General features: G+C 55.0%; 3 protein-coding genes across 3 annotated transcripts; 1 reads left to right on the top strand and 2 right to left on the bottom strand.

Annotated features, from left to right (window-relative positions):
- Positions 1 to 274: 274 nt before the first annotated feature.
- Positions 275 to 2,309, bottom strand: GUITHDRAFT_166270 (hypothetical protein). The gene is made up of 12 exons (XM_005821118.1): positions 1,903 to 2,309; positions 1,684 to 1,855; positions 1,594 to 1,639; positions 1,480 to 1,540; positions 1,362 to 1,437; positions 1,246 to 1,317; positions 1,150 to 1,200; positions 1,032 to 1,093; positions 942 to 984; positions 840 to 900; positions 552 to 590; positions 275 to 368 (listed from the first exon to the last, which is right to left on the bottom strand). Exons 1-12 carry the CDS (start codon positions 2,193 to 2,195, stop codon positions 310 to 312), a joined length of 1,035 nt encoding a protein of 344 aa, XP_005821175.1. The 5' UTR covers positions 2,196 to 2,309; the 3' UTR covers positions 275 to 309.
- Positions 2,310 to 4,546: 2,237 nt separating this feature from the next.
- On the top strand, positions 4,547 to 6,815 carry GUITHDRAFT_147378 (hypothetical protein; the record flags this gene model as incomplete). The annotated part of the gene is made up of 13 exons (XM_005821117.1): positions 4,547 to 4,563; positions 4,609 to 4,707; positions 4,754 to 4,847; positions 4,961 to 5,122; positions 5,170 to 5,233; positions 5,347 to 5,402; positions 5,450 to 5,530; positions 5,665 to 5,734; positions 5,926 to 6,200; positions 6,251 to 6,360; positions 6,430 to 6,553; positions 6,604 to 6,714; positions 6,759 to 6,815. The coding sequence occupies 13 exons, from the start codon at positions 4,547 to 4,549 to the stop codon at positions 6,813 to 6,815; spliced, it is 1,320 nt and encodes a 439-aa protein (XP_005821174.1).
- A 1,224-nt stretch (positions 6,816 to 8,039) lies between these two features.
- On the bottom strand, positions 8,040 to 9,336 carry GUITHDRAFT_80757 (hypothetical protein; the record flags this gene model as incomplete). Its single annotated transcript, XM_005821116.1, has 3 exons — positions 8,040 to 8,684; positions 8,779 to 8,919; positions 8,980 to 9,336. 3 exons carry the CDS (start codon positions 9,334 to 9,336, stop codon positions 8,040 to 8,042), a joined length of 1,143 nt encoding a protein of 380 aa, XP_005821173.1.
- Between the last annotated feature and the right edge of the window lie 2,455 nt (positions 9,337 to 11,791).

Raw genomic sequence — 11,791 nt, 5'->3', positions numbered from 1 at the left:
TGTCCTATCTACATGCTTAGCGTATCATCACATCCCTTCTCCCCCACCCCTCTGCTCAGTCACCCTATTATCCTTCCTCAATACTCGACTACCTCCACCGTAATAAACAACCCTATACTCCCCTAATCCTGTAAGTGACCAGATGAATGCGGGACGCCAACGCCCCCACCCCCCCTCCTGATTATGAGATGCGCTGGGGGGAAAGGAGAGTTGGGGTCTGACTACAGCTACCAGTGTCTGGCAATCAACGTGAACTACTCGTGACTTTGACTCTCATGCTATCATCATGTTATTCCTAATCCCTTAAATTCAAAGATTTCTGCCTCCTCCTCCTCTCCCCTCGGCAGGCCATGAAGACCGAGGGAAGCCTGTCATGCTTGTCAACCTCCCTCCATCTCCTCCACTTTCGTCCTCCCCTCCCCTCCCTCCATCCCCTCCCCTCTCTTCCTCCCCTTTCCGCTTCTAGCTTCCTCTCCTCTCCTTCAATCTCCTCACTTTCCTTCATCTCCTACTGTCCGTCCTCCTTCCCGTCCTCGTTTCATCCTCCTCACCTATCAAGCCCTGCGGATTCCTGACGGATAGAACCTCTCCTGTGAAGATGTGACAACAAGCACCAGAGAGAAACAAGAAGCAGTGTTGGGTTGGGAAAGGACGAGGGAAGGCAGAAGAGAAAGAGGCTGAGCAGGAGCAGGAGCAGGAGCAGGAGCAGGAGCAGGAGCAGGAGCAGGAGCAGGAGAGCGGGAGCAGGAGCAGGAGCAGGAGCAGGAGCAGGAGAGCGGGAGCAGGAGCAGGAGAGCGGGAGCAATGTATGGGCAGGAGGAAGGAGAGCAAGATCTCACGTTTCTCACGCTCGCCGGCCCACCGCGCGACCTCGGATCGGATGTAAGCCGGGTTGACCAACTGCTGAGGGTCAGCAGGCACACAATCGCGTCCTCCTTCACCGAAGTCGAGATGATCCCTGGAGCTGGGCCCGGCCACTCGCTCCTATCTGCGGGTGAGGTCGAGGTGGAGGGACAGCTGGGAGAATGAACCTTTTCAACGTCATCAAGGTCTTGCCATCAGTGTCCGGCCATCCCCAGTCTTCATCCACGTGCTGGGGGAGGGGGAAGTGACGTCAGCAAAAGACAAGAGCGAGGGAGATCGAGACACCTCCTGCTCCTGCTCCTCCTCTCTTTCCTCCTCTACCCCGAGCTTCTTGTCCTGCCAGAGTCTTCAGCCATGCTCCCCTCCCCTCCAGCTGTCAACCAGCAGGCAGTAGGCTTCCTGCACGCGCAGCTGCTCCTTGTCGATCTCGCAGAACATCTTCTTCCCGTGTTTCTGCGGGTCGTTCACGTGCTCGCCCTCTCCCGCTGACGTCAGACCTTGTTGGGATGCCCTACCATCTTCCTCCTCACGTCCACCCTCAAGAACGTCTGTGTCGAGCGGCCCAAGAGCCTCCTGCGAGCCTGTCAGTCCCAGCCGTTACTCATAACCTCCCACCTCTTTTGCGCGAAGTTGCTCTGCTTCGGCAAGAATCGTTGGTGTCCGAACTCGAAGCCTCCTGACGGCTCAGTTAGATGTGCCTCGTCCTCCTCCCCTCCTCCTCTTGCACACCCTCGGGCTCCAACTCAGCAGCACAGTACCACTCTCGGGCCTTTACCTGGACGAGACAGTCAGGCTGAGAAGGACGAGGTGAAGACTTACCGTTCCATCCTCCGCCACATCAGCCGTGACCTCCCACAGCATAAATCCTTTCTGATCTCTCCACTCGTCGTCCACCACAATCGCAAACCACGTTTCCTCCTTACTCTCATCGCTCTTTCTCGGAGATCTCTTAGCCGCTTTGCTCGCCCGAGTGTCGCCTGCCTCTGAGGGTCTGCACTAGATGTCAGCACGCGTGTCTTGCAACAGATAAAGCTCGACCTCTTTCTTTTCCTCTCCTCGACTTTCTTTCTGCTGCGTTCTATTTTCACATGCTGCCTGCTAGCCTCCTGCTTTCGTCCTCTGGTGGTTGACTGCTTCTTTGCTGCTCGTGATGGGCTCTTGATCGGGCTTCTTCGCACTGACTGCTTGCTGAACAAGCAAGCATCGTCGTCATCACTCGCACGGAGAGAGCTTGTCCTCAGGTTCATCGATATGGTGCAGACAAAGATATCCTCCTCATACGCGAGTTTGCCCGGCGGACTGACGGGCTTATCCTTTCTGCAGGTCTTCATGGCGCTGTTGATGATCTCCTCATGCAAGCAGCGACTGATCCATCATGCTTGCTAACCCTTGTTCGGCATCGTTGACATACGATGCCAGACGTTCGAGCCTATTCTCATCCTCCTGCTCAGCAGATCAGAATTCGATCATACCACCCTTCAAAGAACTTCTTGTTCTATTCCCGAGGACACAAACGTAATGCAATGAAGCTGACTTCAATTTCATTATGCTTCTCCTCTCTGCCTGCTCGCACATCAATCATGCCCGACTAGCGACTGTTTCTTGCTTCTATCACTCCTTCGTTCCCAGCATCATCTCTTTCCCTTGACTTGGCATCGTCTCCTACTCCCTCTCCTCGTCCCACCCATTGCTTGACCATCCTCGGACTTCTCATCTTCGTTGTCTTGTCCTCTTGCTTTCTTCGACTATTCCGTTCGCCCTCCCGCGCTTCATGCCATTCCTCCCAATATCTACATTGTCCACTACCCCTCTTTCAAGCGATTTCGTGTACACTCACCCCTCAATGTATCACCCCCACCCCATAATTCTGTCAGGTACCCCAGTCACGTATAATTTGTTCCCTACATTTTTCCCATGGGGGTGCACACCACTACCCCCAAAAAATAACCCCCTACCACATGTTAATGACCCACCCTGTGGAGGTGCCTTGCATACCCTCATCCCCACAGGAAAACTCAAAAAACCTACTACCCCAGCCACTACCCCCCTGTACCCCTTTCAGACCCCCCTCTTCTCCTAGAACTACCCGTCATTCTTAGGGCTCACCCACCCGTACAACAAAGATCGACTGACAGTCATCCATTGAAGTACCCCCACCCACTTGAGATGATCGCCTTCTTGACCCACGTACCCCATCTAGATCACCCCCACCCCCTAGATATGATCTTTTTTTCATGGACCACCCCCTTCAGTTACTCCGGCTCGAGGCCCCGGGACCACCCGGTACCGTGTCGGGGTCCAGCCGCTGAGCGGCGGCCGAGGCCCCGGGGAGGGTGCGGGGGCCGCGCCGCGGCGTGTCGGCGGCTGACTCTGTGACCCGGTACTCTCAGTCTCCCGGCCGGGGTGACTCGCCTCCGAGCCGACAGGCTCCGAGCGAGTCCGCCGGGGCTCCGGGGAGGCACGGCACCGTCGGGCGGCGAGGGTCACGATGGCCGGGGATGCTTGTCCGAGTGTCGGATCGGAGGCTCGCCGGGACTCGAACTTACATACGATCGGACCGTGAGTCAAACATGATGGCCCTGCCACGAAGCCTCGGATCACATTATGTACTCGGCTCAGTTGGGGCCGGCATCGCCAGGGCTGAGTACTGGCAGGCTTAGATGGACTCTTGCAGGATAACTTGGTAATGCCGCGGGGGTGCGCTTAAAGGCCGGGCTTTCTCACGGTGGTGGCCAGCGGCACGGTCACGGTGACTGCCGCAGTGCTGCACCGTCACTGCCGGCCGCCGGGCGGCCATGAGTATGATACGCATTCGGACTGAAAAAGAAGGGCAAACCGGAGCAAACAAAGGAGGGGGAGGATAAAGCCTACAAACCCGCCTCAATAAAATACTCAGTAGGAAACGAAGGAGGCAGCGAAAACCGCTACTCCTGGTAACCCAACCGTTGAACCAGGCACTGAAGCGACGGCACTGCGCATTCACAGGATGGGTCAGGATAAAGAGCAGTAGCCTCATGATCGGAAATCTTCTGTTGGGCGGGGCCGGAGAGCGCAGAAAGTCCGACGGGGCTGCCGCTGCTGTTGTAAGGATGTGTCATCGTGAAGTCCAGAACCAGCCCGGCCGCGGCCGGGCCGCATTCCGATGATTCCCGGGTGACCTATCACCGTTACACAAGTAACGATCATACGTTATAACTGTCCCTGTTCCGAAGTGTCATTCGGCATTCCTGCCGTATTGCTGCATGAAGTAGAACAAAGAGAAGATAGAAGATGGAGAAGAAGAACAAAGATAGAGGATGGAGAAGAAGAACGAAGAGAGAAGATGACCGGAAGGGAGAAGTATAGAAACAAAGATGGGAGAGAGACGAATCAAGAGTCAGGACAGAAGGAATGAGAGGGGTTCAGCCAGACACTGTGTCGAGGTGAGGAGAAGAACTGTGAAGGCAAAGAATTGTTGAGATTCACAGAAGGCCAATCTGAGGCGAGGAGGCAGGAAGCAAACAAGGATCAATCTTCGAGGTCGATGAAGAAAAAGCTAGATGGATCTTAGAGTTTCGGTTCAACAGGCCAAAGCGATAGTTATACGTCATTTCAACTTTTGTCAATCGCCTTTCATTCGTCCCCCTCTTCCTCTGAGATAACAGCTTCTCCAGAGGTCTGCAAGAGGACGCATCGTCTCAAGATGCTCGTCACCAAGAAGTGAGCAATCGAACATTGACAAGCTCTTGCGCTCACTCGCTGCAGGCGCCTGCCAGCCCTTCTTGCCGTGCTCGGCGCCTGCTTGTTGATGGCGGCGTTGGTGGTGGTGCATCAGTATCAGGTGGTACTGGAAAGCAGCTCAAGGTACAGCTGGGGATGAGCTGTTGCTGCTGCTAATATGCGCCGACAGCAACAATTTCATCGAGCTGGAGAAGGAATACGCCAAGTTGCATCCGGTGTATATCAGATGCGCGAAGAAAGTCGACATGCCGGATTTTGTCAATGTGAGTTCAGAGAGGAAGAGGAAGCAAACGAGACAGAAGGACAGAGAGAGAGGAAGAGGTTGGGGATGGGCGAAGGAGCGAGAAGGTGACATGGAACTGATGATGTATTTCAGTTCATCCTCAAGACTTGCGGCAACATTCACGAGATTGAGCATCTGCATCATACCTGCACCAATGCCATGCGGGTTGAAAGTTTCCGTGGCATCCTCGTAGATTTGACGTCGCTCCAGGCCAAGTCGAAAGCTTTCGGATGCTGCTGGGAGACTGTGATGGAGGTCAAGCCGCTTGCTGAGCGATCCGCCGCCTGATGCTTGAGGCGCAGGCGTATGAGGCGATCGACGCCAATGTTTCTCACCAGTGGAGGCTCTGGCAGGGAACATTGAGCGGTAAGAGGAGGGAGGACAGGGGGTTGGGAGGGGGAGGGGGAGGAGGATGAGGAGGAGGGGGAAGGAGAGGATGAGCAGGCAGTTGATGAGGAAGAAGCATAATGGTGGCTCAGGCAAGGCTGGAGTTACTTTCGAGGATGAAAGCTGCGGCAACAGTGTGGGCGAAAAGGTTTCGAGCTTCACATGGGTGGATGAAGGAAATTGATGGATCAACAGGGTTACAATCAACTGAAGAAGGAGGTTGGAGATCTCACTCGAGTCGTCGCTCGGCAGGAGGACTACATCGATCAAGTTCAGGTGCTTCCTCCACCTTCGCTCCTTCTTTCCTTGAACTCTCTGGCCTCACTTCCCAGTCTCGTACTACAGTGCTCTCTCCCCTCTCCCGCCTCCTCGACTCCTTGCCTCCTTGAAGCTGACATGCTCCGTTACAGCGTCGCGAGCTTGAGCTCGAGCGGATGATCTCTTCTCAGAGATATCACTACTACGACCCCTACTACTACGGTACCACACGCGTGTCCCCTCGCCTCTCCTACCCATCAGTCGATCTCTCGCTCTTTCTTCTCCTGCTCCTCTCCTTCCCCATCGTCTTCTCTGTGCTTCTAGCATTTCCTGAGTAACTCGCAGGGCACTACGACAGTCAGGGCCGCTGGGTTGCGCCCTACCGCTCGTATGATCCCTACACAGGTGAGCAGGAAGGGGAGGAGGCGGGGGAGGGGGTGACTCGGAAGCAGGCTATGACAGCACAACCGGGATGTACTGGAAGGATGGCAGACCAGCGTCGCTTGCTCGCACAGAGGAATCGAAAGACGCCTCGCTGCCTGCGCCTCCGACGAAGATGAGCAAGCACAAGGAGGAGCAGGCAGACCGACGGCTGAGCATGAAGAGGGAGAAGGCGAGCACGCAGCAGAAGAGCCTCTGGCCTTCATGGCGGGACTGGCTCTTGATCAGCGCGATCCGCAATCACAATGTCTTGCCTCCTCCTCCTGCCCCTCTCCTCCCGCTCACAAAACTTCCCAGGCTGCAGCAGCGTCAGCGTACGAGGCTGCAAGGAGAGCGGACGCGGCAGCGAGAGAGCATGCAGACATGGCGAGCGCGTACAAGCAGCAGAGCAATGACATCAGCTCCAAGTACAAGCTTGTTCGTTGTCCTCCTCGTCGCGCATGCTGACTCCTCTCTCCTCCTCCTCGTGCTCTCAGGTACTCGGATGTCGTGGACTCGCACAAGGCAGCGCTGGATGCAGCCGGCATCGCCAAGGAGGCTGCCGACTACGCGGAGACAGCGAGGACCGAGGCAGAGCAGCACAGAGACATCGCTAAGCATGTCGCCTATTCCTCCTCCTCCTCCTCCTCCTCCTCTCACTCTCACTGCAGGCTCGTGACGTCGCCGTCACTGCCGTGTCAGCCACGTCTGGCGGAGCTCCTCTTGTCCCCTTGTCCGGCACTGTCCCTCCCACCGGCGGTACTGCCGCTTTCTTCGCGCAGGTGACTCGTTCGTGTTGTGCTGGGGGCGAGCTGAGAGATGGCAGAATGACCCCGCGGACAAGGGCGTGAAGGTTCTGCGCAAGCAGGGCGTCAACGTGTGAGAACGAGGATGAAGAGGAGGGGGGGGAAGGGAGGGGACGAGGGGCAGAGGCGTCAGCGGGTCTATACTTGTCGTTTTTACAGAAAGGAAATCAAAGAATATCGCGTCACTTATTTACACTCGTATTGACTTGTCTGCTCCTCCCTCTCCTCCTCTTCCGCTTCCTTCGCCGTGTCAGTATCACACGAGTTCCAATCTTCCCTGTATGCCTCCTCCTCCTCCTTGGGCTTCTTCAGTCCGCCTCTTCAAGCGCCGCGAACATGTTGGCCTTGACAGCTGATCGCTTGTCTCGTGCTCCTTCCTTGGAGCCTGCAGCTTGTCAGTCGCAGAAACCTCAGCAGAAGCTGCTCACGAGTTCCCTGCCTCTCCTCCTCGCTTCCCTTCTGCTTCCCCTGGCTTCCTCCTCTGCCCCTCGACCTCTGCGCCACCGGGGACGGCGATCCTCGCGCCTGCGCCTCCAACACCCGCAGCCCTGAGTTGACACGCACGTCGGAGCTGGCAATCAGCTGAAGGTTGTCGTTGTCAAACTTAAAGGCGACCATGGAGTCACCGAGCTTGAAAGGACTGAAAGAAAATGTCAGGCTGATTTTCCACGTGAGTAAAGGTGTAGAAGCAAGCGATGAGGAACACGGAAATGGGTTGTTTGTTTTGTTTTGTTGTTGTTGTTGTTGTTGTTGTTGTTGTTGATGATGATGATGATGATGATGATGACGTACGCGGTGTGGTTCCAGATTTCTCTTCTCAGCTTCTCCCTCATCGCCTTGCTGAACGGTCGGCGGCTCCTCAATCTCTCGGTGAAGACCTGGACCAGCGTCAGGGAGGCAGCTGGAGAACAGCTGGGCGAACCTCTTGGAAGTCAGGGAAGAATCTCATGCTCCCTCCTCCCATGCTCAGACACTCAGCTATGGCGTTCTGCACCTTGACGAAGCCCTCGTGGTCTCGCTGGCTGCTGCTGCCCCTCTCCTGGAGTCCCGTCAATCCCTCCCTCTCCTCCAGGAGGATACGCACGCCAGCAGAGAAGAGCCAGTTGAGGTCCGTGGGCCCGGGCATGAAGGAGGACTGGAAGTGCATGCCCCATAGCGACTTGGTTCGCTCCAAGAACGCGAGCCAGTGCTGCATGCAGCTGTGAATCTGCAGAGAGAGTCAGAGCCCGACACGAGGAGGCGCACAAAGACGAAGGGAGATGGAGCAGCAAAGCAGGAGCAGCAAGGAGCTACACGAGAATTCAAGGGAAGAAGAGGGAAGGAAAGGTAAGGTAAAGTAAGGTAAAGTAAGGTAATGGAAGGTAAGGGAAGGGAAGGGAAGGGAAGGGAAGGGAAGGGAAGGGAAGTACCTGAACCAGCTTCTCGGAGGAAACGTTCTGCTCTCGCTTCTCCTTCTCGTCTATCTCTGGGTAGATCCTCTGACGCTTGAACTCCGTCATCTCTCTCGAGAAGTCCTCCAAGTCCAGCAGCACTGTGAACCCCCCGTGCGTTTTGTTCTCCTTGCGGAAGAGCACTCGATCAAGCATCAGCCCCAACGAGGGCGCCAGCGGCACGTAGTGCCGACTCTGATCATGAACGATGTCGTGGACGAACTGGACCCTCTCGTCGTCCCTCTTGTACCTCAACGCAAAGATTGCCAGCCCCACCATCTTTCTGATCTGATGGTAGATGAACGAGTCGCCCTCAACCTCCAACCCCAGGTACTCCACTCCCTCAGCGTTCACTCGCTTCTGTCCTGGCACGAACCTGCTCACCACACGCTGGGTCTCTGTCGGCCCCTCATCGGAGCATTTGTCTGCCGTGAAGTTGTGGAAGTCATGAGTCCCCTCGTAGATTCTCAGCACGGCTGCGATCTTGGCGATCTCCTCGTCTGAGATTCTGAACGTCTTGGGGTCAACGTTTCTCTCGCTCATCACCAATGCAGAGGTCGGGCACTGCCGCAAAGTCAGCTCGGGGACATGGAGGGCATCGGAGCATCACCTGGTACTCGTAGATTCTTCCCGTCGCGTCTCTACGAGCATCGAAGCGAGTAATGCCAAGGCCCAGGGAGGGGTCGAGTCTCCTGTCGTCGTAGAATCCTTTCGGCACTTTCTTGATCCCATACACGACGATGTCTGATTTCTCAAGCGGAGGAGATTTCTCTTGGGCTTGACGATCCAAGCATTCGTTCAGCGCCTTCACAATGTTCGCTTGCTGCTCCTCCCAAGTTTTGCCCGCAAAGTTCAGCTGCATCGAGAGAGCAATGCATTGCCCGACCGCATGAACTCCCTTGTCGGTGCGGCTCGCATGTGTCCACTTCACTTTAGAGAGATCCCCATTCTTCAGGCCGAACTCATTCTGAGTGATGCCAGACTCGTACACAAGGGCCCCGCACTTGATCAGCGCACTCTCCAGCTCTTGCTCGATGGTTGGAGGACCCTTATCGTGTTTCTGCAGACCGTGATAGCGGGACCCAACATACCCGCACAGCACAGCACAGACCTCACCAGGAAGGCTGGCCTCTCTGACATCGGAAGTACTAGACTCAGAAGCTGCCATAGAGACAGTAGGAAACACGGGATTCAGAGTGCTTGGAAACATCCCAGGCTGTAAGTTAGCTTGGTTGAAGCTGGTAGATCCAACACCGCCATCCTGAAAGCGAGCAAAGAGATTTTGAACAGCAGGAGCCATCCTCTCTTGTTCCTTGGAGTCATACATCTCCTTCCCCTGGGGAAACACAGGAGCATACATGTTGGACCGGCCGTTCGGTTCAAAGGGGTTGACAAGAGGTCTTCTTAAGTCAGGCCTGCTCTCGTCAGCCTCTCTCAGCATGGCTTGGTTGAAGGGCGGGGGCCCCGAGGGAATCTGTGTGAAGTTCTGAGGAAGGCCCATGAAGGTTTGTTGCCCGACGAAAGGAGGAGGCATAGGTTGACCGGGAGGAGGCATAGGTTGACCGGGAGGAGGCATGGGTTGACCGGGAGGAGGCATGGGTTGACCAGGAGGAGGGGGTGCAGCATGAGGCATCCGCATTGGCTGTGGCGTGGGAAGAATACCGTTAGCAGCAGGAAAATTGTTCATGGCCATGAATGGCTGCGGCATCATCTTTGCAAGGGGTCTCAGTTGTGGTCACTGAGATGATGGGATAACCTGTGGAGGCATAGGCATGGCACCAAAGAGGGTAGACAACGATATTCTTGTTCCTCCTAGCATGTTCCTGCCGTATCATCACTCAGTCCCACGATGAAACGATTTCAAAAAGATTACATGTCCTCAACACTGACAATATTCTGTAAACCAGAATAGTTTCCTGCAAGACATCGTTTTCAGAACGACAATGAACGCAGCTTCGAGCGTCAAGCTTGAACAGAAGAAAATCATCAAACAGGTGGGTGGCGGGCTCGAGGGGCAGCAGCGGATTACCCGTCCGAATCGGGTTGTTGGCGTAGGGTGCAGAGGATTCATTCGCCGAGTTTGCAGGAAACTTGTCGGCAGCCACGTCAGATCTCGTCGGTTGGCTCTCGAGAGGCCGTTCAGCTGGCTGCGAGGGGGGAGGGCGAGCGCTGTCCACGATGGTGCTTGTGGTGACTGTGGATGCTTCATTCGATGGCTGCTCGTCTCTGGGCGCAGCTGCTTTTCCGCCTTCACCCTTTGCGGCAGTCGATCCGACGACCTGGCACGACCCTCACTCACTCTCACCCTCCCCCTCGCTCCCTGCCGGCTGGTCTACCTGGAAGTCCTGGGTGAGGCTCAGACACAAGTCTATGGCCACGTCGATCGGCACGTCAGGGCCCTCTTGAGCAAGAACCGTGCTGGATGAAAGAGTCACAAGAAAGAGTCACAAGACCGAATGAAGCGAATGATGCTGATGAAGTAGACGGACACATTGTTCGTCAAAACACCTCCCCCAGAATTCCAGCAAGCATTCCAGCAACAAGCAGGTACCTTATCAGGTTGTTGTCAAACCCCATGGCCTTGAGCTGGCCTCTGATCTCCGTGCCCGTGCTGCTCCTTCGTGACGACGAGTCGAGGGACATTGCTGACTGTCTTCGCAGGTACTACAAGGTCGAGTTGGATCCGCCTATCCGCCGCTGCATTTCATTCCTGCTGCCCCTCTGTCATTGACTCCATCAACTACCAATACATCTGGGACATGTCTAAATCCATCTGGGACAAGTCTCACTCTTCTCATATTTCTACACATTCTATTCGCTGCTCCAGCCTTTCATGCCTACCTATCTCCAACTTCAATTGAACTGACGCTTCTGTACCTCTCCCTCCACTCCTCTCTCTTGCCACCAACCGCACCAACTCCGACCTTAATTTCCCCACACTCTAATACACTCCCTCCCATTCTAATGTCCCTTCCATTCCCTTCCCATCTTCACCGCTCTACTCATATCACTACCATCTTCCATCAAATATACCACTCCTCTTCTCCCACCACCTCCTCCTCGTTTGACTCGCCGGGACTCCCTCGCCTGCTCATTCCATTGCCCTTGCCCCCCTCACCCCCCAATTCTCCTATCGTACCCCAGACTTCTCCCTCCCCTCCCCTCTCTCTTCTCTTCCACGTGTCTTGTCTCCTGTCTCCTGTCTCCTGTCTCCTGTCTCCTGTCTCCTGTCTCCTGTCTCCTCTCTTCCTCTCTGTCTCGATCTCGCTTCCTCGCCCTCCAAGTTCGCATGTTTTGAGTGCAGCCGCTGCGGAAAAATCAGTCAACCATACAACGATCCTACTAGTGTACAAATTATACAAAAACCGAATAAATTATGTAATTTTGTGCGTAATTATATAGTTTATGTATAATGTTATTCCTTTATAACGTGTGTCGGGGTAGCGTCATGCTCCCCCAAGAGAGCATGACAGAGAGATGGAGATGATGATGATGATGATGATGATGATGATGATGATGATGATGATGATGATGATGATGATGATGATGATGATGATGATGATGATGATGATGATGATGATGACTGATGATGACTGATGATGACTGATGATCGATCGAGTGAT

This window comes from Guillardia theta, assembly GCF_000315625.1.
Source record: "Guillardia theta CCMP2712 unplaced genomic scaffold GUITHscaffold_152, whole genome shotgun sequence".
Taxonomy (NCBI): domain Eukaryota; class Cryptophyceae; order Pyrenomonadales; family Geminigeraceae; genus Guillardia; species Guillardia theta.
Note: the sequence above shows the minus strand (reverse complement) of the source record. Positions and strands in the feature narration are given on the sequence as shown.

Bases quoted from the DNA above. Each gene is read 5' to 3' on its own strand.
- GUITHDRAFT_166270 (XM_005821118.1), bottom strand. From the start codon at position 2,195: ATGAAGACCTGCAGAAAGGATAAGCCCGTCAGTCCGCCGGGCAAACTC. The intron at 1,856-1,902 runs GTCGAGCTTTAT...CATCTAGTGCAG, and splicing joins GAGGAGAGGAAAAGAAAGAG to ACCCTCAGAGGCAGGCGACA. The intron at 591-839 runs GTGAGATCTTGC...ACATCTTCACAG, and splicing joins GGCCGGCGAGCGTGAGAAAC to GAGAGGTTCTATCCGTCAGG.